At 38.2% G+C, this 26,600-nt stretch overlaps 1 protein-coding gene across 1 annotated transcript in view; it reads right to left on the reverse strand.

Annotated features, from left to right (window-relative positions):
* LOC122796483 (zinc-binding protein A33-like) overlaps nt 1-26,600 on the reverse strand; it is a 529,245-nt gene that overhangs the window by 228,529 nt on the left and 274,116 nt on the right. The window contains exons 4-5 of the mRNA XM_044064995.1: nt 22,966-22,988; nt 22,728-22,852 (exon numbers count right to left, since the gene is read on the reverse strand). Coding sequence (XP_043920930.1) covers nt 22,728-22,852; nt 22,966-22,988 — 148 coding nt within the window. The remainder of the gene's footprint in view (nt 1-22,727; nt 22,853-22,965; nt 22,989-26,600) is intronic.

Here is a 26,600-nt window from a genome sequence, read left to right on the forward strand (position 1 = left end):
AGTGACACTTCTTGTCTTAATTGCTTTATAGTTTTCTCTGTTCGATACCTCCACGATGATATTCATCTCGGCCCTTCCTTTCCCTCACTATCCTGTGTTCTTGTGGTAGAACTTTATCAGTTATTAATTTAGCTGCACAGTAATATATCCTGTTTATGTCTGTTCTAAATGGAATGGTCAACATTATTTGGTGTTAGTAGACTCTTATTAAAATCGGTTCAAGACTGACCTACTTCCTACTCTAGCATCCAGTACTGTCATTACTAAGATGAAGCATCATTTTGCAGCCCATGGTAGTCTGTGCAAAGTTATTTCTGACAGTGGCACACAGTTTACAAGCCAACAGTTCAAAAGATCTGCACCTGTTGCCCCAGGGATTCAGGTTACTAGCTAAGGTTCTTGCCACCCCTATAGTCCTTTTTTAGGCAAGGCTCAAAGGACAAAACTACCACCATAACAGATGTAACATGCAAAATCTGAAGGTAATGCTGCTCTATGCTAGAAGTCTAAACCTCAAAATGCACTCTCTCGTGGCATTCCTAAAAATGGAGAACATCGATATCTGTGCAGTAACTGAGACCTGGTTCAAGGCTCCAGAGAGCACCCCTGCAATACCAGGCTACAACTCTTACCACACTTTTTGGCCACCAAACCAGGACCGAAGCACTAAAGGCAGAGGAGTGTCCATATTCACCAGGGATATTCACACCTCCAGACTAGTTGCCCAACACAATGCATCTGAAATTCTACAGGTGCAACTAACACTAGGTAAGACTGCAATCCAAATTGTAGCTTGCTACAGATCCCCCACCATGCCCCAAGATTCTCACAACTTTCTAAACATACTAGATAATATTAAGATACAACCAAACACCCTAATACTGGGTGATTTCAACTACCCTGCCATTAATTGGGAAAACTACTCGGGTACCAACACCTTTGCTCAACGGTTCTTGGAATTCATACATTCCAATGCCCTTGATCAACTAATCCATAGTCCCACCAGGGGCTCAAATTTCCTAGACCTGGTCATTACGAACATGGAAAATTAATGCTCCACACCACTGGTCATCCAATTGTTGGTCAGGTTACGTTAATCACCCTTGACGTCCACATCCCACCCCACCCCCCAGTAGGGAAACCTCCACAAAAAACTTCTCCAAAGCCAACTTCATGCTACTCAAATCAGAAGTGACAAACTTCATGACACCCATGCAGACAGGAACTGGAAGTTCATCCGCTGAATCCTACACTAAGGCACTGTACGAGCACATCCACTCATGCATGAATCATGCCATTCCAAACAGAACCAAGATGGTCTCCTCCCAAAAAAAGGAACCCAATCTGGTGGTCTCCTGCCATAAACAAACTATACACCAGAAGGAAGAAACTGTTGCAGGAAGAGAGTAAAATCCCAGGATGCAAAAAAACTCCCTTACCAGCCTCAGTAAGAAGCTGAGATCCCTCATAAAATCCTCTAAAGCTAGTTACGAAAATAAAATTGCCAGATTCCAAGGACAGCCACAAGGCATTCTATAGTTCTGTCAAGAATCTAAATGGCCATGCTCAGATCTGCTCTGAGCTACAACAGAATGGCATTAAATATACTGATCCCAAGGATATAGCCAATATCCTGGCAGATCGATTCACTGCCAACTTCACCCCTCTATCAGCCCCTAAAGGGCCCATCTGAATACCAAAAGATTGCCAAATTCCGGTACTCACAGCCACACAGGTAAGCTAAGAATACAGCATCCATGGGACCAGATGACATCCCGGGCTGTGTACTACATGAACTACAAAATGAACTGGCATCTTATCTAAGTGTCATGTTTAATCATAGCCTCACCTCAGGCTTCGTGCCCAATGAGTGGCACACAGCTACAGTTATCCCACTCCAAAAGGGGGGATCCACCTTGGATCCCTGGAACTATCGTCTCATCAGTCTGACGAGCCTGTTCTGCAAAACCATAGAACGCATTATCATGGAACTTATAAACAAAGACATTGGCAACCTTCAAATACTGGACTCCACCCAGTTTGGTTTCGTAAAGGGACGATCTTGTCTCCTCGACCTAATTGACTTCTTCAAATCAGTCTCCAGAGCCATGGACGAGGGTATGGCGGTCCACACAGCCTATATGGACCTTGCCAAGGCCTTCAACACCATCCCCCACTCTGGAATCATAGATAAACTTACTAAGCTGGGCATTAATCCCTACATCACTCGATGGGTTGCCAACTGGCTTACTGACAGACCCCACAATGTAAAAGTAGCAGACTCAAAATCCAGCTCCAGACAAGTGACAAGTGGAGTACGTCAAGGTTCAGTCCTGGGACCGCTCTTGTTTGGCATCTACGTCTCTGAAGTACAGGCCAGACTAAGGGACTCTTGCTAACAAAGTCTGCAGATGACTGCAAACTGGGAGCCATTACTGAATCCCCAAATGATGTGGATATTCTACAAAAGGGACTTACAGAAACAGATGCTTGGTGCCAGAGCCATGGGCTCAAGCTCAATGCCAAGAAATGTATAGTTATCCCCTTTGGGAAAAACCATGTACCCATGAATTACCACATAAGTGGCAGTACACTAAACACCGAAAGTGTGATAAGGGACTTAGGGACACAGGTGGACAGTGGCCTCACTTTCGTTAGCCACAACAGTCAGGAAATCCTTCTATGTGGCACACCTCTTCACAAAGGGCTTTTCATCCAGAAAAAAGGAGCTCATTATCCCACTGCACTCATCCCTCATTAGACCCATTATAGAGTATAATGCCCCGTTTGGTATGTACCTCACAAGACATCTGCAACAACTGGAAAGTCCACAGAAATACCTCACTAAAAGAATCACAGGCCTAAAGCAGATGCCCTATGCTGACCATCTAAAAAAACTCCAGCTATACTCGGTCACATATCGCCTACTCAGAGGTGATCTCTGCTTTACATACAAGGCCATGTCAAACCCAGTGCTGCTGGACATGCTACACTCAAAAAAATCCCAATCCCTCAGAGCTACACGCTCCAGGGATCTAAACCTGGTCATCACAATGAACAAAACATGCTGGAGGGATAGGTTCCTGATCCCCATACTCTGGAAAACACTGCCCATACATGTCAAGCTGAGTGGCTCTTTGGCCCTCTTCAAAAGGAGTCTTGACGATTGGATGGGAGATAGGAAATTCACCCCAGGGATCACGTCAGTCGTCCTGCTTGACAGGGGACCAGGGAAGTAAATATTCTGGGGAAGAAACAGCCATGGAATTGATATGACTAGGATTGTAGAGGACCTAGGGATGATAGCCTAGTATCAACCTATGAACCTATGATTTTCTGAAGATTGGAATTTTACTCATGTCACAAGTAGCCCAGAGTATCTGCAGTCAAATGGTTTGGCAGAACATGCAGTTCAAAGTACAAAACAGTTACTAGAGAAGTCAAAATGAGACAATAGTAATGTTTTCCTGAATCTCTTGAATCTCAGAAGTATTCCTTGTGATAAACATCTTGGTTCACCTGCCCAGAGATTTCTTTCAAGACTAACCAGAACTACATTACCAATCAGTAGTCAATTGTTGGTTCCATGTATCAAGAACAACAGGTCAGTGAAACCAACCTAAGGCCAGCAAACCGCTCAATCCATTACAGAAGGAGAAGTGGTAAGGCTGCAAAACGTCCAAAGGTTATGATCAGATTGGAGTCATGAAGAATATTTGCTCAGAGCACAGATTGTACATTGTGGAATCAAAAGGAGTAGAGTTTAGGTGGAATCGGAAACATTTGATGCTGGTGTCCCAGCCTATACCACAGCACATAGCCTGTGAGAAAGACCCTTTATCTCGGAGTGAGTCGTCCAGTGTTCCAGTTTCAGAAGAAGTTTAAGAGAATATTCCCATTCCTGTGATGAATCCTGAAGTTCCTGATAAGAGTTCTTCACTGAAGATTCTCCCTGTTGCTAAATCTAGTTCAGATTGTTATGTTACCAGATCTGGTCACATCTCCAGATCATGTTATAGATACATGGCAACGTGGACATGAGCACGGTTTGTTTCTAATGTCTATAGCAATGCTCTGATGCTATTCTCAATTAAGGGCAATCTTTTTAAGAGGGATGATGTAGATCAATGTGTGTGTACTCATCTTTAAGAAGCTGAGGGCTTGCATAAGTGTATACATACTGAGCATGTGCAAGCCTGACTGCCATTTTTTTGTACACTGTTGAGATGTAAGCATGTATGTCTGTAAGGTCTGTCTGTTAATCTGTTTGTTTATATTTAATGGTACTGCTATCCATCCTGATGTGTTTCTATGTAATAAAGCATCTAAACAAACTACCCTGCCTGTTTGTCATTCATGTTAGAGAGGGACAAGTGACATTAAGGCTGATAAAAAGGGGTAGGTGGTGTGTATTAATTAGCTTGTACCCATAAATTGTTACTTGGAAATTTCTACAGTCCAAATGTAGAAATAAATGGCTGGTTTCGACTCCTTTTAATGCTTTCAAGGAGATGGGAGACATTAATAGGGAAGAATGTTACAAAACCTAGAGGTGAAGGACTTCACATATGGCACAGCTATCAGAGTAGCTAGTCATACATTTTATTTACACATACAGTATATCAGATAGCATAAAAATGGAAAGAGACCACCACGAAGGATTCACTGTTTATTAGAAAGAAAATAACATAAAAGATGAGCGCTTTCGCATGCACTACTGCATGCTTCTTCAGATCTAATACACAAAGGAGCAAGCTTCATTTATGTACCTAGCTAAAGTAGCTACTCCTACCAAAAAATCAATTGGTCAATTAAACAATTAATCAATCAGTTCACTCCTTACAATGAATACAACTGCATCTATAGTATTCATCCAATGTTAAAAAAGTAGTATATATACATATTTTTAGTACCAAACCCACCTAAAAACCACTTAAAAACACCTTAAAAACTTAGGAGCTTACTGTCTAGCAATTAAATTGTGTCATGAAACATAAAAAGCTCATAAAAAGCTCATAAAACACTACAAATTACTCCACAGCCCCTAAAGTACTAGGAAATCTTAGTTAAAAGCAACATCAGGCATAGTGGATGAGCAATATTAAACAGCAATGCTGGTGTATATAAGTTCAGGCAGAAAACTGGCCTGTAACTAAATGCATAAGAACTAAATACATACAAACATCTTTCTAATAAACAGCGTTATATGCATTATACATATTATGCATATTATATACAGTACTGGTATATAGACAGATAGATGCAAAACACAAATTTAGAAAATACTTAAAATGCTTAAAATAAGTATGTTATGTCAACCTTGCAAAAAAGGAGGCTGAAACACAAGTGTGGAAATATTCCTGCATGTACATAAATATAAATATGTGTATAGAGGTACATATGCAAGTATATAACTAACATCACTGAAAGTAGTGGTGTTGCTATCATGATGTGTAAAAAATCAGGATGGTTAAATACAACACCCAAGTGTCTATATGAACTCTAGATGAAATGCCTCAAAAAAGGGGGTCACAAAGCCTCACTAATCAACATTATCTGGAAGTAAAGTATAATGTCATGTAGAAAAGAATGTGAAAAAGGAGCACCTCCTATAGATGGCCACTGATGCTAGAAAGTATACATACAGTATATCACCTGCTTAAATGTATTTATTTATTAACATTTTGTAACCAGGAAATTCCAACTGGGTCAAAAACCCATTTTCAGCAGAGGCCTGGGGAGAAATGCTCCAGTATTGTTTAATAACAACATTTAAAATAGTAAAGATATGACATATATAAAAGAAAACATGTAGAATTGCAAAAATTGTTACAATTATTTGTACACAAGTTACAATGGAGGTACTGAAATAGCACATAGAGTAAGAGTTATGATATATTTAATAAAATATAAATGAAATGCATATGTAAAAAGTACATTTGCTGGTAGATTCTAAGCAGATTTAAGAATAAATAATAAAGGTTTTTGGTACTTACATATTATGGCAACCATGCTTTCTCGCCGGCCCGTTGATGTTATTATGTACACTGCCTAACGGCAGAATAATCCTCAAAACAAAAACTGTCATTTGTGCCAAAGAAGGGAAAAAAGTGAGCAGGCAGTTTGATATGAATATTTTCATATACATTATATTTGGTGTTAGACTTTTGTTATGATTAGGGAAATTAAGCAGAAACTATGAGATAATGTAATATCCAAAATGAACATTGAACTACCTTGTTAACTGTATCTGTTATTATCAGTATTCATTTTATTGTAGAATTTGATGAAGAATAAAACGGAGCTAACTTTTTACAAACTGCTGTCCTTCGCTTTAACCATCTACAATACATATCATAAGATGACTTTCACATAGTGAGGCAAATTGCTTTTTCTATCTGCTAGGACTGAAATATTATGTCAGATAATTAAGATATCTGCAGTAAATCATGGGACTATCTCTACCCATCAGTAATGCTAGTCCAAAAAAAAGCCCCAAAAATTCAAGGCTAGCTTGTTTAATGCACCAGCAACTGTACACCCCTTTTTGCAGCCTCTTACTTGTCCTTCCGCACCATGACAGCTGGAGCATGAAAGAAAATAACTACCTTTTTACACGTTTCCCAACTTAGACTGATCAAATCCCTTGCAAAATAACATCGAGTCCAATGTCATTTAAATACATATTGTTGTAGAGATAATATCTGTCAGACAATCCTACTTACTACTGTTAAATCAAGTGCAAGACAACAATGACAACTTTCTGAAAAATACAACTAACATGCTGGTGAAAATGCGTGGCTGTGAATACACAAATAACAGCCTGGCGAGAATGCGTGGTTGCGATAATACACAAGTACCAGGTTTTTAAGTAATTGGAGAAGGACATTAATAATGGTAATAAGGAGGAGAGTTAGAGGAAAATGTAAGGATAAGATATCGGATGTTTGACAGATGACTTGAGGAATAAGACAGTAGGAATTAGGAGAAATGGGGACAAGAGGGAGTTTTAAAATAAGAGGAAGTGGGGATTAGCAAGGGATAAGAAGTTTGTAGGAAATAGTTGGTGAATGAGTAAAAAGGAAAAGGGGCATAGGTAGATGATGGAATAAATGTTTGGGAGAAAGATGACTATGAAATAGAGTTACCACCTGTCCCACTTTGCGAGGGACTTTCCCTCTTTGGGCAGTTGTGTCCCGACAAAAAATTGTAAAAATGGCAAATGTCCTGAGATTTTAGGACAAATTTATTTCCTATATTTTATGTAATAGTTGCATAAAACAGTTATTCTGTATCTGAAATACCTAAATGTTATAAGAAACAGAATACGCAACTAAAATGCTACAAGAATAAGCTTTTATTTAGGCAAAAAAAGTTAAGTTTTATCCTTTGTACTGGCTGTGGGTATGTGTCGGCCTGTAAAATCTGATGTTTGTACCAAAAATGTCCCACTTTGGCCATTTGAAAAGGTGGCAACCCTACTATGAAAGGTTAAGAGGGAGAATAGAGAATTAGAGCATAGGCAGGTGTGTGGGTTCCGAAGGTTTTTTTTTAGAATTTTTTGAAATAAACAGAAAGTTCTGGTAGGACTGTAGCTGTGCAGGATAGATTTTAAGGTGGGACAGGAATCTGGTTTGTATATTATTTTATGTGCGATAGATAGTTGCAGATAGGCAAGATTTTGTTGGAATTCAAGCCAGTTTAGCTCTGTAAGAGCTTTGCAGTGGTGGGAGGGGTATAATAAGCCTGTGCTGATCTTGTAGTAGCAGGACTGAAGTTTATTTAAGGAACAAGTGCAGGTTGGTGAAAATAGGAGCTCTATATATTAGAGGGGGGATCAAGTAGGTATTGGCTAGCATTGTTTTGGTAGAAGGATCCATGAAGTTTTTGTGTCTGTAGAGTGTCTCAAGTTTGGTGTGTTTTTTTTTTTTTTTTTTTTTAATAGTGTTATGTATGTGTTATTCAAATGCGAGTTTGTTATCTATGGTGATACTTAGTAGCTTAGCGTTTGTTACAACTAGGGTTGCCACCTTTCATTGTAGCTAAAACGGGAGTAAGACCACACCCCTCACACAACCCATAACCCCGCCTATTCTCATCCACTGCCCCATCCATCTTTCACCCATTTTATGATGTCACTATGATATCAGCTGACGGGGAACACCCTCTTTTCCCATGCCTGATGCCTGCTTTCAGCTGATTTACTATGCTTTTCTGAAAAAAAGCATAGTAAATCAGCCGATTTAACAAACTCTGATAGTCTGCTTCCTTTTTTTAAACAGAATACATGAGTTTGTATAGTTTTTTCCAGACTACTGGAGAATCAATTTGATTTCTGGATAGTTGGGGGAAAAAACAGATAGGTGGCAACCTTAGTTACAACTTCAATCTCTGTTTGGGAGTAAATTTTAAATTCAGATAATGTTTTGGGAGTAAAAAGTAAAAGTATGGTTGAAGAAGTACATTTTAAAACAATAATTTTTAAGACACTGTTTAGTTATTATGGCATTGACTAGTAAAGAATACCCAATGGGAAAGGACTTTTGGCACTTAGATTCCATATTGCATAAAAGAGTTGCACGTGGATATTTTTTTTTAAAGAGCTGGACTCGAAGTTTTTGGGAGGATAACCAAAGCTCAATATCAGCAAGATGGGAGATATTAAAAATACAATGAAAGGTGCTTGTAGCGGGAAGAAATGATAGGAACAAAACTGACTCAAAAGCATACAGGAATATACAATTCTGGAGTATTATGAGATCAGGACAAAAAGGGAATGAGTTAGAACTTTTTTGGACAAATATCTAAAAGCCCCTAAAATCACTGGCCAATAGAGTGTAAGCAAAAAAATGAGGTAAAACAAACCATCATAGTGCTGAAAGATGCAAACAAGGAAACATGATACACTCATGTGTGTATAAATAAAAAAAATGACAAGGTATAATGCACATTTATAGAATGCTGCTTTGTGGTGTGGTGTGGGGGGAGGGGGTCAGGAAAGTACATCAAGAATGTTTTGCAACTACTGACTTCCAGAAGGTAATTACCTTGTAAGGAGAAAGCAGTGCTTAATAGTCCATTCACACTTGGAGAAGTATTATCAAAGGAAATGATAGGTTCCCTTGGTGGAGGTAGAGCACCAATTCTGGATGGCATCTCTTTTGATCTCTTTAAGTTCTTTAAATGAGAACTTGTGGAATATTTCTACAGTTTTTGGATGATATATTTCACAATCAAAGACAGACATATCCCAGGTGCCTGGTTTCCAGAATCCCATTTTACAGTCATCATTTATCATCACCTCCTTTTTCCCATTTTCTATATTGGGTAGGGGTGTCGTGTAAACTGTTACCAGCTCTCTCTCTTCATTGCCATGCTCCTACCTTCTTCAACACTCATGCCTGACTGTCACAGTGTGCATCCTATCACCTGTACTAGGCAATCCATCCACCTCTTTACTGGATGTCCTCTTTTTCTCTTGCCTTCTTCCTGTCTGTCCAAAATAACATCCTAAGAATCTCCTCTACTTTTCTGCACGTGCCCAAACCACTGTAATCAGTTTTCTTTGATATTTTCTACAACTGGAGCTATTTTGACATCTGCTCTTATGCCCTTATTTCTTTGTCTGTTCCACAGTGTGCATCCTATCACCTGTACTAGGCATTTCATTTCCATCACCTCTGACTTCCTCATCTGGTCTGCCTTTACTGCCCAGGTTGCTGTACCTTAAAGTAGTACTGGTTACACCATGGTTTTGTACACATTACCTTTCAGCTTCTTTGGCATTCCTTTGTCACACACTACTCCTCACACTCCATGCCAGTTCACTGCAGCCCCTCTCATTCTAGATTCAGACTTCCCTCCTCCTCAACCACCCCTCCCAGATACTTGAAGCTGTTAACCTGTTCCAATAGTTTCCCTTCAACCTCATCTGTCAGCTTCTTTTAATTTCTCCCATTTGCTGCCTTTACAACTGTCTTATTTATTTATTGGCATTTAATTACTAGAAGCATCTTATTAGTAGGAGCCCAGGGAGAAAAGCTCCTGAGTATTACAAAACATTTTAAGAAAAATAATTTTACATTCTTTAAAAATCATACAAAAACAACTGCAGTTTAAATAATTATACCAGTTTAAACATAATATAAAACATTGATACAAGTAATATGACGATTTAATAGCTGGAGAAATGTTAGTTAGTTTATACATAAATTAAAGGTAAGTTAGTATAATACAAACAGGAATTGCAACAGAATTAAGAAAAAAGCAGGCTTCATAGGTAGGTTCTGGGCTATCGGACCAAGGGCCTACATAAGCCTAGCCAGCAAGGTTCCATAGCTTACACCACCCAAGAAAGTTATTTTCCTGTGCCACTGTCCAGCAGAGACACAGAAGTGATCCCCGGGGTGTATTTCCTATTTCCCATCCACTCATCAAGATTTTTCTTGAAGAGTGCTAATGAAGAACTTTGATTGACATAGATGGGTAGCTTGTTCCAGAGTATAGGAAGTCTCTGGGACAGGAATCTATCCCTCCAGTATGTCCTGTTTATTGTGGTGACAAGGTTTAGGTCCCTAGAGTGTGTAGCACGGAGGGATTGGGATTTCTTTAGGTGTAGCATGTCCAACAGCTCTGGGTTTGACATAGCTTTATATGTTAGGCAGAGATCACCTTGGAGTAGGCGATATGCTATGGAGTAAAGCTGGAGTTTTTTGAGGTGGTCAGTGTAGGGCATTTGTTTGAGGCCAGTAATCCTCTTTGTGAAGTACTTCTGTGGCCTTTCCAGCTGCTGCAGGTGTCTTATGAGGTACATTCCAAAAGGGGCGTTGTGCTCTATAATGGGTCTAATGAGTGACAAGTAGAGGGGAACAATGACCTCTTTTTTCCTGGATGAGAACCCTTTTATGATGAGGTGTGCCACGTAGAAGGACTTCCTGACTACTGTGGCGATGTGACTATCAAAGGAGAGACTACTGTCCACCTGGGTCCCAAGGTCTCATCACACATTCGGTGTTAAGTAGACTGCTGCCTATGTGGTAGTTCATGGGTACAGAGTTTTTACCAAAGGGGATGACACTGCACGTTTTGGCATTGAACTTGAGGCCATGGCTCTGACACCAGGCATCTGTCTCAGTGAGGCCCTTCTGTAGGATGTCCACATCATTTGGGGACTTGACTATGGCTCTTAGTTTGCAGTCATCTGCGAACTTTGTTAGCCAGAGGCCTTCTGTGTTAGCCTGTACTTCAGAGAAGTAGATACCAAACAGGAGAGGTCCAAGGATGGAACACTGTGGTACTCCACTTGTCACTGCTTTGATGTCAGATTTGGAGTCTGCAACTTGTACAGTGTGGGTTCTGTCAGTGAGCCAGTTAGCAACCTATCTTGTGACGTAGGAATTTATACCTAGTTTAGTGAGTTTAGTTATAATTCCAGAATGGGGGATGGTGTCAAAAGCCTTGGTGAGGTCAAGATAGGCTGTGAACCACCTTACCCTCATCCATGGCTTTGGTGACTGCCTCAAAGAAGTCAATCAGGTTCAGGAGGCCTGATCTGCCTTTCACAAACCCGAACTGGGTGGGATCCAGAGTTTGGAGGTTACCAATGTGTTTGTTTATGAGTTGCATGATGATACGTTCCATGGCCTTGCAGAACAGGCTCGTCAGGCTAATAGGTCGATAGTTTCCGGGATCAGTGGTTATGATACATTTAGAGAAATCCAGGAACAAAATTGATGCAACTAAGGAAGTGAGTTAAGAAGGGAGAGTAAGGAGATGTAAGCTATGAATAGGGGGTCTCTCGATCAGTTCACTGAAGTCTAATTACAGTGAACAGCTGTTCATCAAACCAAAATCACCAAACGGCAGTTCATCGAACTTTCATATCAGTAAGCATTTTTCCCAGGGAAGGAAATGACTTGGCCAACAGACCAACTGCCACACATGACACTACATCAAACCCACCAGAGTGGGAGGTTAAGCCTCCCACCCCAATATGGGAAGGCTGCACCCTCCACACCCCCTACTTATACATACCAACTCCGAGATCACACTACAGTGGGGAAAAGGGGCAAATTTCCGTATGTTGGCCAAATCATTTCCTTCCCTGGGAAAAACGTTCACTAACGTGAATGTTTGATGAATGGCTGTTCGGTGATTTTAGTTCAATGAACAGCCATTCACTGTAATTAGACTTCTACAAACTAATATACACCCATGAACAGGTATTTGTTCATACAGACGATACAGTTTATCCTGGTGTTAAGCAAGAACAGATCCAGGTTTTGGCTAGGAAGTGTTTCAGAATAGTTTTGAAGGATGGGAGGGAGGGTATTGACCTGATGGCTACAGATTTATTTATTTATTTAACATTTGTTGACCGGGAAGGTTTGACTAGGGCACAGCCTATTTTCAGTGCAGGCCCATGGAGAAACACTCCAGGTCTTTGGAATATGGGAGGAAACTGGAGCACCTGGAAGAAACCCAAGCATACGCAGGGAGGACATGCAGACTCCACACAGAAGGCACCCCAGCCAAGAATCGAACTGGAGGAACTCTTGCTGTGAGGCAACAATGTTAACTGCTGCACCACTATGCAACCCATAAGGCCTCAGATAAGGAGTTCCAGACCAAAGCAACATGATACAAGCGCAAACATTATCACGAGTACAGACAATGACCAATTCAATATCTGTCCTCAGTTTTATCTCATGTGTCTTCAGTTTTGCATTCTGTTACTCTATCCTTTGCTGAAAGTCCTGCTCAGAGTCATACCTCTCAACCTGGAGTCATTGAAAATCTGGACAAAGGCCATGAAAAGTAGGTACAAGTGGCCACAAATCTGTACACTGGTTAACATAAAATTTGCATGTGTAATTACGTAGCCCCAAACACTCCAATGGAATTGTGGGATATCAACATTCAAATGCAAATTGAACAACAGTCTTCTTGTGGGCTTTGTACATAACATCTCAGAAATATTAATACCTGCAACATGGTTACCAGAAAAAAATTATTATTTTTTTACGATTGTAGAGTTCAGAAGCTAAAATATGAGACATTACAAAAGTGTACCAAGAGGACTGATGCACACATTTTGGATGCAAGGTATGGTTGCATTGCCTTCAACTAAAATCAGGGGAAATCTCAAATAAATCAGTGACACATCCAGAAATAATCAGGGTCAGGGAGAGACAGAGATGCTTTTAAAATAATAGTGCTACTAACATGAGGTGTTGACAGAATAAGAGAATGAGAGTCAATAATCATCAGTGATTTTCCAGAAAACCACAAATTTTGTGAGGAACAGACCAAAAATATGAGGGAAAAAAATCTAGACATTCTGCAAAAATCTGGACTGTTGAGAGCTATGGTTAAACTGTAAAAGAGGGTGGACTTTTAATCAGTGACAATAACATACGACTTACCCTCGGATCACTCTATTAATAAACTAGTTAATTAAATGTGCGTGTTACTGTAGGTAGGCAAAGCTATGGGTGGTGCTTACTACTGCACATCCTGTAGGGTAAAGTATGTCCACATACCATCCTGTAAAATACATCAATCTGTATAGGGGCCCAAAAGACTTTCACATCTAAAAAATCATTGCTCTCTCAATAATTCGGGATTTCTTCAACAATTAAACTGCATAAACAGCTGTACACAGCTTTTAAGTATTTTAGTATGAATTGCATTGTGTTTTAATTATCCTACTTCCTTTTAATGGTTTAGTTCTGTATTACCATAAACATGACTTCTAAAAAATAAAGCTTATACCACAAAAAGTCGTTCTAATTATAAATGAAAGAAACCAAGGTAAACTATTGGTTATTATGGATACTGCCAAAGCATGTCATTACTGAGCTAAAACAGAACACACTGCTCTAAACATAAATATCTACAACCTCAAAAAGAATATGCAATATTATCAGTTAACCACAAATCTCCAGTTTCAAGATCTGCCTACATACAACCAGTAGAAAGTATATACTCACTAATGTAATGCGCCAGTTTAAATAGGTGCAATTAAGGTGAAATTCAGCACAATTAAATTATTCTCACTTGTCCAAGTTACCTTATAAGAGAGAATGACAAAGACTAAGAAACACATTCAACAATAAAGCACAGCTCTGTAACCTCAATAAATACTACCTTGCTTCCATACCACAACATTCAGCTTTATGATCTTAATTGCAGAAAAAGTGGGTATTCATTTCTTTGAATTCCATCACAAACAGTGCAGCAAATTCCCTTATACATAACTGTAGAAGACACATCAGTCCCTTACTACTTCAGTTCTCCACAAAATCCATCATGCTTTTTTTCACAGCAAGAGACGTATGCAGACAACATAATGTAAAAACAAAACAAATAAAAATCCTACCCTGTCGGTACTTAGAGAAAGTTTTCTTTTCTGACTTATTAAAAATTTCTTTGGCCTCAGGCAATATTCGTATTAGATGAATAAATTCTGTGCAACAGTTCACTACCTGCTCCTGGGCATCATTTGTTGCTCTCACATTTGAAAGGGTTTCTTTTATCATTTTATTAATACTAGCTCTGGAATGATCAGATCATAGTCGTTCCCAGACGAAGAAGTCATGGTTCCAAATCTGAAGATATTGAAAATAGATAATGGTGTGCTCCACACACAAGGCCAAACTAAGCAAACCACAGTATTAGACTGTGCTACTCTCTCACATAAAACAAAAAAAAATCTAAAACTGAAACCAGGAACATAAAATGATATACCAGGAAAAATAATAATAAAACTGTAACCAGACATTTTCTGCTTGAGCAGAGAAACTAGGCAGGGGTGTCCTCTCTCCTCTTTGCTGTTTGTATTATATTTAGAACCATTGGAAAAGAAAATAAGGGAATCAGAAATTCAAGGATATAATTGGTATGGTAGTCAAAAGAAGCTAGCTTTATTTGCAGATGACATTATTTTATACCTGACTAAACCAGAAATGAACATTACAGTGTTGTGGAACATACTGAGACAGTTTCAAACCTTTTCAGGATACAAAATAAAAGCAATAGCGGTAAATTATGTACTCACATATGAATTGGTTCAGCAATATCCATACTTATGGGGACATGACAAAATGAAGTATTTAGGAGTATGGATTAAAAATTATACTGATGTGGCAACTAAGAATATGTTGGAAAAGATCAAACAAAAGATAAAATGGGAGCTGTGTTATATTAATATTGATAGTAAGATACAAGCAGTTAAAATGTTTTTAGTCCCTTTAGTCTTGTACACAGGTCAGGCATATTTTGATCCACCAGAGAAAAAGTTTGGATAGTAATTAAGAGCCGAAGGATTTTATCTGGGAGAGGAAGATGGTAAGAGTCAAGTGGGATAAGCTTATTCTTCCAATAGAATAGGGCAGATTGGGATTACCCGACTTGAAGGGGTATTCAGAGCAACACAGTTAAGGCTCCTTTATATAGCACAAGCAGAAAACTATAACTCAAAATGGAAAGAGATGATGAAAAAACAGGGAGAGACTAGGAGAGACTGGGATTCTGGATGCAAACCTTTAAGGAGAACAACAATAATCATGCAGAATATTATATTCATAAAGTAGCAGAAGGTATTCTAAGAACTAAGCCAACATGGGAATGGAGAAAGGAGGCTCTGCCAGTAGGGGTGACTGCAATTAGGGATACAGACAGTAGGCAGTAAGGGGCGGGAATATAATGGAGAAACCTGGCAAAGGAACCAAGGCATTGGGAGCAAATAACTACAGAGGGAAAGGTAAAAGAATGTGGAGATGCCAAGAACATATTTGGACGGCATGTTAGAGATTGCCTTCCATATCAAGGATTGATATCAGAGTACAGGCAAATGGAAAGAAAAGGGGGATCCTAAATGAAAGACCAGCACTGGTAGAATACTTAGTAGAATCTAGAACAGAAGTTGCTGTTATGAAAGGAATAATTAGTAGAGCATATAAATTACTGCATGATAACTATAAGACTCAATCAGAAGAGGTTAAGAAGAAATGGGAAGAGAGATTAGAAAGCAATTCAGAAAGAAACAATGGGAATATATGTTTGCTTCCCAAATATGCAACAAAATCTAGAAGATTTAGGATCTTTGCCTGAAAGTGTTTACATATATATTTTTATACCCCAAGCAGGCTCCAAAGAATATTTCCTCAGGTAGACATCAAATGTTGGAGATGTAATAGGGAAGAAAGATGTAACTGGGAGCATATTTTCTGGGAGTGTGATGAATTGGCTGACTATAAAGATTCCCTGCAGACTGATGCGTTGCAGGTGATGGGTAAGCAAACTGGAGTGACTAGGGAAATGATTGTTTGAGCTATGAAACAGTTGGAATTGCCTAGCCATAATAAGGTCTTGCTGAATCTAATTATGATGGCTGTCAAAAAAGTGGAACATGGAAATCAAAGTCTAAACCAACTTTACTAGAAGTAACAAAGATAGTAAAAGAGAGAAAACAACTGGAACTGGAATCTTTAGAAAATGACAGGAGTAAATTACACAGGAAAAAAATGGGAAGTGTGGGACCACTACATGCAAAGGAGGAACAATGTTTAAAAGAAGGCAGGATCTGACTGACTTATGTAATGGTTGGCTAACAATGACTGGCTATATTAGAAGTGATGCATCATGTTCGCAGCTACAGTTGTGTTGGCACAGTTTTGTAAGGTACTGTATAATGTTTGTAATGTTTGCAACTGAGATTGTGCTGCTATGATTTATTTTCATTTATATAAATGTAAGATGATTAAATTATCATGTGTGACATTGACAAAGATGTTTCTTAAAAAAAAATACATAAATAAATAAAACGATAACCAGACAGACTCTGCACTGCAGAAGTAGTTGACAAAACTTAAGCAACATTAAATTGTAATGTAAAGAGCTCCATTCACTGCTGTGCTGCTGCTATTTCAATTGCAAACAGGCATGGTAAATGCAATCCGAGTCTTCGACAGGCTGGCAGTCATCCACAGAAAAAGCTGTCAAAAGCTTCAAATGAAAATTTGTGTTCATTAATACAACAGATTTGTGAAAAACAGTATATGATCAAGAAACTTTGATCTGTTTGGAAAAGGAAGTGCAAAAATATAAACAATAAAACCTAGAGATATTTGAAAAGTATGAAAAAGAAATATGGACATGGAAAAGAGACAGAGAGATTCAAATCAGTACAATATTTATGCAAAGGAGAAAGCCAAATTAATCAATATAAAGAAGGCAGCCCCAACAATATTTGAAGAGAAATACAGGCAAATGCATCTGGATATGGACAATTTAATAATAAAAAAATAATATCACAAAGAGGGAATGTAAAAAAAAAGATTAGTAAAGTAGAAGTTAAAAAAATAGAAGTTAAAGTTATGGCGTGCCTGTGAAGTGAAGGATTTGGTGAAGAAGGTCTAACACAGGTTACATCACAGCACGATAGAACAAGTCCCCAAAGTAAGGAGAAACAGGAAGATCAGGAGACATGCGAAGAAGAAATATGGACATGGGAGAGAAAAATAGATTTAATATGGTGTAATATTTATGCAAAGGAGAAAGCAAAACTAACTAATACAAAAAGAGCAACACCAAAGATATTGGAAGAGAAATATAGGCAAAGGAATCCAGACATGGAAAACTCTACGATACAAAAAATAAGGAGAGGAAATGTAGAAAAGGAGATTAGTAATGGAGAAGTTAAAGAAATAGAAACTGAAGTTATGGAGTACCTGCGAAGTGAAGGATTCAGTGTAGAAAATCTAATTCAGAAAGCACCACAACAGGATGGAGCAATGGATATTCAAAGTAAGGGGAAACCAGTCGAACAGGAAACAATTGGTCAGGTGCCATATGAAGATATTTTGGAGCCTTCCACAGGAAACCAGTATAAACATTCACTTGAAGCTAGACAGCAAGGGAAGGAACAGGAAACTGTGAAAACTCTGATGCAGTCAATGTTGAGGAGTGATAGGCCAGTGAGTTCCCATATGACAGAGCAACGGATGGCACAAGATGAAATTGAAGAGACTGTGTAACTGGAAGATGCTATAGAACTTTCTATAGAATGCCCACAAGAAGTGGAAAACAAGGGATGTGCCCTCAGTTTGGCAGAAAATGAGCTAAGAGAAGAGTTGCTTGATTTAATTGACATAGATATATTAAGATCAATGAAAGAAAGACTGCAGAAGGTCAATAAAACCCAAAAAGTCAGAAGTCTGATAAAACAAATGAGCACAGTAATTAGGACTGCCCATAGAGATCCATGTGATATAACAGAAGTAAACAGGATATATTACTGTGCAGCTAAATTAATAACTGATAAAGTTCTACCACAAGAACACAGGGTAGTGAGGGAAAGGAAGGAGATAAATAGAATATCATGGAAGTATCAAATAGAGAAAACTTTAAAGCAATTAAGGCAAGAAGTGTCACTTTTAGAAGACTATAAAAGATAGAACAGATCAACAAAAATACTAAGAAAGATAGATGCACAGTATTAGAACAGACCAAGGAATATCATGCATGATCGCAAATAAACAGATGGAAAAACTGTGAAACAGTGAAAAGCAATTTATTGGTGATCCAAAAAGGTTTTATAGAGAATTGGGAAGCAAGGTAAAAGGAATTGAAAGACCACCAAAAAAAGAAGAAATACATACATTTTGAAGAATTATGTATGAAAGCCTGTGGAACATAACAAAGATGCTAAATGGATAGAAGAAGTAAAAGAAAGAATAAGAAGGTTAAAGGTACAGGATATGAAATGGGATGAAGTAATAGCTAGAAAGATTGAAATAAAGTTAAGAAAAGCCTCTAACTGGAAAACCCCAGGCCCAGATGCAGTACCTAACTTCTGGTTAAAAGTGTTAACATTGTTGAAGGAAGATTTAGCCATGAATAGGAACTATTTCTATGCACACGCTGAATAGACACCAACCTGCCTAACAGGAAAAGCAATGCTCCTACTTAAGAGTGAACCAGCATGCTACCCTAAACATTATAGACTAATAACTTGCCTTCTGATGATGTATAAACTATACACGAGAATTGATGCTGACAGAGTTTATAGTCATTTAGAAGAAAACTCAATTATGGCAGTAGAACAAAAGGGAAATAAAAGAAAGTTATATGGAGCAAGGGATCATTTGTTGTTAAATAAAGTCATAGTGGAGAACTAAGTATGGCATGGATTGACTACAAAAGAGCATTTGATAGTATCCCACATTCATGGATAAAAGAGTGTTTAAAAATGTATAAGATACACACTACACTGATCAACTGCATTAGAATGACCATGAAACAGTGGCAGACCACTTTACAATTAAGCCATGATAAAGGACAAATTATTATCCCAGGGATAAAAATTCAAAAGGGGATATTCCAGGGTGACTCTCTGTCACTGCTGCTATTCTGTCTTGCCCTTAACCCATTAAGCTGTTTATTTAACAGCTTAGGCCATGACTATAATTTGGCTTCTAGAAAACAATAAAATGTAAAGGCTTTTCATCTTCTCTTTGTCGATGATTTAAAACTGTATAAGCTCATCAGATAAGGAACTGAAAGCACAACTGCAAGTTGTTAAACCTTTTTCAGAGGATATAAGAATGTCATTTGGTCTTGATAAACGTGCAAAAGCAACCTTTAAAGCAGGAAAACTGCAGCACCCGGAAAACATCAGTTTGGGACAAGAATGTGATATAAAGGAACTTGAGCAAGGGGGAGTATATAAATATTTGGGAATTGATGAAGGATCAACAATAAAACATGAACAAATGTGAATAAAACTTATTAAGGAATACTTTAGAAGACTTAAATTAATCCTGAAAACAGTGTTGACCTCTAGGAACAAAATCCAAACTATAAACCATTTTGCTCTTCCTGTCCTATCTTTTTGTTTTGGAGTGACTGACTGGCCCCAAAACATTTTGGATAGATTAGACAGGAAAACAAGAAGTATGCTTCATGCTCACCAAATGATTTATAAAAATCAGTGTATACCAAGATTATATATTCTCCGCACTGAAGGAGGGATGGGCCTCCTTGAAACTGATTACATGTATAGATCTGCAAAAGTGGGAGTCCACACATCTGCTGACCTCACAATACCCAAACATAGTGAAAGTTTTGAAACATGTGGAGAATAAATCTAAGCTGACTTCTCTGCTTAATCTATCAGAAGCATATTGGCATCAAGCAGGAATGGAAATCAAACCAGAAGTAGATAAAAGTCAGGCAGCAACTTAATGTGCCAAAAAAATAAAAGTAAGAATACAAGGTGAAGGACCAGATGAGAAGGTAAGAAATGTGGAAAATGCATTAATATAGTTGCAAGTATAGAAAACCTTTGGAAGAACCTCATGTTGATCAGGAACAAATGCATGAATGGTTAAGGAGAGGCGAATTCAAACCAAGAGATGAAAGGTTAATATTAGTCTCCCAAGATAGTGGGCTATGTACACGCTGGTTTACAAAGTCTATTGAACATGTGGGAGAAACAGACAAATTTAGGTTTTGTAAAACCAAACTGGAAACAGTCGTACACCTCATTGCTAGTTGTAACATACTAATGGCAGAAGGACTGTATACTAAAAGGCATAATAATGTGGCAAGACTGTTACACTGGGAATTGTGCAAACATTATCATATTGAAGTGGCTGAAAAACACTGGAAACATGAGCCACAAAGCATCATAGAAAATGATGAAGTTTATATCACATGGGAACAACCATTACCAACAGTTCAAAAGATAGATGCTAGAAAACCAGATACAATGGTCCATGAAAAGAAGACAAAAGTAGCACTGATCATTGAAATCACCACACCCAGTGACTACAGCGTGCTGTGTACAGAGACACACAAAGTCATACAATATCAGGATCTCCAGGCAGAAATTAGAGCAATGTGGAAGAAAGATATGCAGACAGTTCCAACAGTAGTAGGAGCAATGGGTCTTGTAAAAAAGAATCTACAATCGTATTTAGACATGTTACTAATCCATGTAACCCCATACAAATTGCAGGAGGAGTGCTGTGAAGAGCACTTTTGGCTGACATCAAGGATTGAAACAATACTAATTTCATGAACTTTAATCAAACTTTGATTTAGGAATGGGGTCCATTCTTGTCATGGTATTAGAAACCCAAAAGATTTGGAGAAATTAAAAAAAAGCAAGTTATCACTACCTTCCAGTTGTAAAGAGGAAATAGACAAGGCTACCTTCCAGTTACAGAGACGGGAAAGACAAGGTTGCCCACTATTGCCTTTTTTGTTCATCCTGGCAGTGGAAACTAAGCATTATTCTAACTGGAGATGTCATGACAAAAGACTATCACAAAAGCAGTTTGCAAATGATTGACAAAGACAATACAAAAAGGTTTTTGCATATTTTGGCAGACTTTTAATGAATCTAACATTAAACAATTTGATCCCTATGGAACTTCATATTATATAGTTTAATGGTGGTGAAAAGAAGAACTGTGCTACCTTTGGAGTGGGCTGAAGGAGAGTGTGACTGCACTTGTTTTGTTTTGCAATCCCCACTCAATATCCAACCAGTTTATGATGTATTTGGGAAATCTTCCAAAGATAACCAAGCATGCTTCTCTTTGCTTAAAGGGAGTGGGGAGGTAAAGAAATGAAGAATGGAGAGATCCCAGTTCTAAAGGAAAAGGGACATCTAAAAGAGATGTTTACTGGTATGAGCACTAAAAGAAAAGTATTCTGAGAACCTCTCTTCCTGCACTGTTCTCATGGAAATCCATCTAATATAATCAAAACTGATTGCCCCTTGAGTACTGAAGGCTTTCTGCTGTACCACTCAAGGTAGCAGATTGAATCTATCCCAGGCAGCAGATTTTTTAAAAAGTGAGGGAGAAATACAAATGAAGATAGCAATGAAGAACTGTCTGCAAAGGAGAGATAATCTGCTAGTTAATAAAATATTCTTCAAAATATTTAGCCATTCAGATTGAAATGTGGGTCTCCAGGAGGCACGACCATCTTCCTGCTCACTATGATTTTAGTCCACTACATTCCATTCCATTCATAGTCTACTGTATGCAGATTCCACAAATGGGAAACAGTCATATTTTGATTATATGCATTTAGAAAACAACCAAAGCAACATTAAAAAAATCAATAAACTTCTGAAACATATAAACGTGATAAAAGAAAAAAAATAATTTGAAACAATTTTGCTTTTTCATTGATCCCTCAAAAACTCATTTTTTTACACTTCATCTAGATATGTTCATTCAAGATCCTGGTTCAAAACATCATGCTAGATAATCAGTCTGAGAGGAATTACTCCTTGGGGACACAACTGATGGTTAAAATAACTAATTGGCTGCTAACAAGATATAGTGGCATACTTTAACTGGAAAATATCTGAAGCTACTTGTGAATGTCCTAGTAAGGAGCTTGCAATCAGAATTCAAAACTACAGAAAGTGAAATGAAAGGCATAATGTTTTTTTTTTTTTTTTTTTTTTTTTAGTAAGCCACAACTGTAGAGATAGAAATTAAGGATGTTAGATTTTTCTCATTATGCCCAGCAGTGTAAACAGAATGGAAAACAGGGCACATGTAGTATAACATTATTACATTCTTTCCAAAATATTCTCAGTGTGAAAAATGTACTAGAGGTAACTACAGTTGAAAGAATAAATATTTTTACTTTAACACTATAGTATAGTGGCTGAATTCAATCAGGCTATTTTTTCTTACCTGGATTAAGGGTGGGCTTCATTTCTTTCCAAGCACCATACTGCAATGGGCCACTGTACTCGCCTAGGCTCAGGTCGCAAGCGACAATTCTTGGTCTTTCACTTTCAATCTTGCATTTTGTGAGTCTGTGGAATTATTCCATCACAAAAGTCACAGCAGAGGTATTACAGATCATGCCAAAATAATCCAAAATATATAAATGCATGAAAAAAGCAGATAGCAATGCTTCTGCACTTACCTCTGTTTAAATGACTTGATCTCCTGTTTAAAAACAGAAGAAATAATTAGTGTTAAAATTAATACAGCATATGCTTTTATTATGAATATATTTCATGACTCACTGCTCTGCTAACTGATAAAAACAGATTATCTACCTTTTGTGCCATTTGTCACCATCAATAGATGATCAATGTCTTCCATCACCCCATTTCAAGGACCTTTTTTTCAGTTTCTAGCTGCAGTTTCTTTAATAAAAGCAGCATTTTGAGAAGAGACAAAGTACACCAATATATGTTGACCTTGGAAAGGAAATGTGACATGTCTATTTTTATGGAGCAATTCATAAAGTTTCTGATGACCGCGAACTGGATCTGCATGCTAGTCAACAAAACTGCCTCTCCTGTTGATATATTCTGTGAAGTAAGATGGTGGAAATGCCTCTCATCACATTTGACAGTTTTCCATCTAGATTTGAACACGTTATTGGAATCCATTTACTTTAATATACATGACAGTAGAGAAGTAAATCAAAAAGAAAAGAATCTGTAATTTTACATTTCCTCTTGTGGCAATCAATCATGCATACACACAGTAAACTATACTTTATATGGAGGGTCATATATATGAAAATTGTTCACAGACTATTCATTTTACTTACTCTCCTTTGTTTACTCGTGTAACAATCCGTTTAGCAAAAATGGAGTCATATACTCAATAACATTCAAATATTTTAGCAAGTACAAAATATGTAAAGACTGGTGAAAATGAATGATTTTCATTTGGTAATGCCTAGTAAGGTGCCACTATATACGGAACATAAGAAAATAAATGAATAGCTTGTCACCAATCTTTTATTTAAACTGTAGCTAATTTTATGATACCTTATTCATGGATGTCAAACGAATGAAGGCTTATGGAGTAATGAAAAACAGAATCGCTACACACAGCCAGAAGCTAACTCGGGTATATCTTTCTGATTGATATTCACATCAAAAAGTATACTATTTTCAATGCGTATAAAAACTTTTCCTATTTTATTTTTTTGTATCTGAGCACACTGAGGTGTCAGTTTTAGACAGATTAAAACAATATCCCCAGGATTCAATAAAATCCGTGCAGGCTCCATGTAGAGCCTACACTGAATGTACTGATGTACATGGCCATGGTTCCCCCTCGGCAGTGTGCCATGCATATTAATCATGGCACACTGCTGAGGGAGATCACAGTAACATAAATATTGAATCCATGTAAGCAGTAGTGTATAGGCTGTCCTGTAGTTGTGCATTGTCCGGGAAATTCCTGGACAGATCTTATGCACAAGATAAGAATCCTTGTAATCTACTCTGCTAGTGTAGAAATCTGAGTGAATTTTAATAATTTTTTTTTTCATGCCTGTTTGCACAGTGCAGACAGCAGCAGTGCTGAGCTGTGGTTACACATACACAGCTGGCAGCTGCCAGATATCTAAAAAGAGAAACTGGATGTAATTAATTATTTTTATCAATATTTTTTTTTTAATGGCCATTTGCGTGGCGTGGAGTGGTGTTTAGCAACGCTAACAGGTAGCTTAGTAGTATATGTGAAGCTGTACTGGTTTTCTCACTATCCAAGTAGCTAAATAGGTGGAGTCATGGCCTAAAGTGTAGTAGGTCCTGGGTTTGAGTCCTGAGTAGTCATACCTTTTCACATTTATTGCTGTGAAAATGTGTGAGGTGACCTAAAGGGCAGTTTAATTCAAAAATAAAATTGTTACTTTTGGAAAAGCTAGGCGATGTTAAGCACTGCTTAAACATGGGCAATGGCTATTCCTGTTTGCGCATTGCTAAGATGCTCTGAAACATGGTTGTGCGAGTCTACATGATGCTCAGCTGTGCCTGCTAAGCTGGTTTGTGTGATGCTAAGCAAGACAGCACTTTTTCGAATGCTACACTAGGCTGTGCAAGAGCAGGAAAGCAGCCTTTATTAAGGTCAATAGGTGGGAATTCACAGCATTCATTGGAGTCCATTGTAAACTGTTGATATGCCAGGCGGTGTTGGTGAGGGAGAACACTTTCAGCCACAGAGGTGGGGTGTGCAGGAGTCCAGAGTGTTTTTTGGACTCCCGGTCGAAAACTATGAACCCCAGCTGTGGAAGGGCGATTACCAGAGCTCAGAATGTAAAGCTGAAGCCTGGGATCAGTTTGCCTTGGATCTTACCAGTGCTATTGGTATCCCCCGCACTGGTGAGTAATATTGTCACCACTATGATGACCTGAAGTGAAGGAAGAGGGGAACCTTGGACCTGGGTCCAAGAGGCTAGGGCTGGGCATGCCCCACAGATATGCAAGTATGCTTGCTACTACTTTACTAATATACAAGCTGAATCCATGCAAAACTGGTATGCATAATGGTTTGCTTCTCTTCCAACAGCTGCAGCTGAATGGGCTTGCAAAGTTTAGTCTTCTGCAGGGCACCTGGCCAGGATGTGCTGTGAGTGTGGTAAGTACGGATAATTTATGATAGCTGTAGTGCAGTAAACAGTACCAACCAATAACAATAAACAATAACGTTTAAAGCAGGATTGTGGTTTGATAAGTAATGTGTGCAAATAACTGCAGCAGGTCAATACTGTATTCACTGCATGGGTGTTCTAATGTGTATCCAGCCAACTGTACAAATAAAATTAGTAAAGAATGCAGAAGTAATTGCCTGATAAATGTATTGCACAACCCACAGTATGGTTCAGGGCTGTCTTCAGGCCACTTTGAGTCAAATAACTTTCTCCATTCCCCCCACTCCAGGAAAAACATATATGGATAAAGTAGCCCACGTTCTGGGCAGATATCACGTGTATAATTCACAGATTCTAAGGAACAATAACAATAAAGTGCAAAGAAGGATTGTGCTTTGATAAGTAATGTGTTCAAATAATTGCATTAGGGCTGTATTTATTGCATGTGTGTTCTAATCTGACTGCAGTTAATTGTTGCATTAAATGTACATGTCCCCTGGAGTCACATCTTTTGGTTTCTATTCCCATGCCAGCCAACTAAGATATGAGTGGCTGTCTAGTCTAATTAATATACATGAACATACCTCTCAAATGTTACAATTTTTTCGTACTGTAATGACAATTGCCCAGTCTATCTGGTCCCTGATTAGCAGATAAATAATTAGCTGGAATGCAATGTATTTGCAAATCCGTTTACAGAACACCTTGGTAGTAATGTATGAGCACAGTATGTGAAACAGTTTCTTGTAGTTGTGTACCTGCATCTGTTAGTCTTTCATAGTTCATAGTAGTAAGCTAACTGCCCTTGCGAGCCATTTTAAGTCTAGTCAATTATCCCTTGTGAGACTCAAACCCTGCAACTTGTGTCTGTAAGGCAAACACCTTAACCATTAAGCCACCCTCCCAACCCTTTGTGCTTGGCCCATACTGTCCCGTGCTAACAGCGTGAGATGTATGTATGTGCAACGTTATCTACAGAATAATCAGAGTCACTGTACTCAACTGACGCTGCACACCTGTAGAAGTATGTATTAGTAGTCTGTGTGGTAATATCATCTGCAAGATCACTAATGGTTTGTTTTTCTCTCTCCCCACCCCTTATGTTCTTTAATTAATTAACATCTATTATTATGATTTAATATTAATATATTCATTAAACTAAC

This window comes from Protopterus annectens, chromosome 3.part0 (genome assembly GCF_019279795.1).
Source record: "Protopterus annectens isolate FY-2018-M chromosome 3.part0, PAN1.0, whole genome shotgun sequence".
Taxonomy (NCBI): domain Eukaryota; kingdom Metazoa; phylum Chordata; order Ceratodontiformes; family Protopteridae; genus Protopterus; species Protopterus annectens.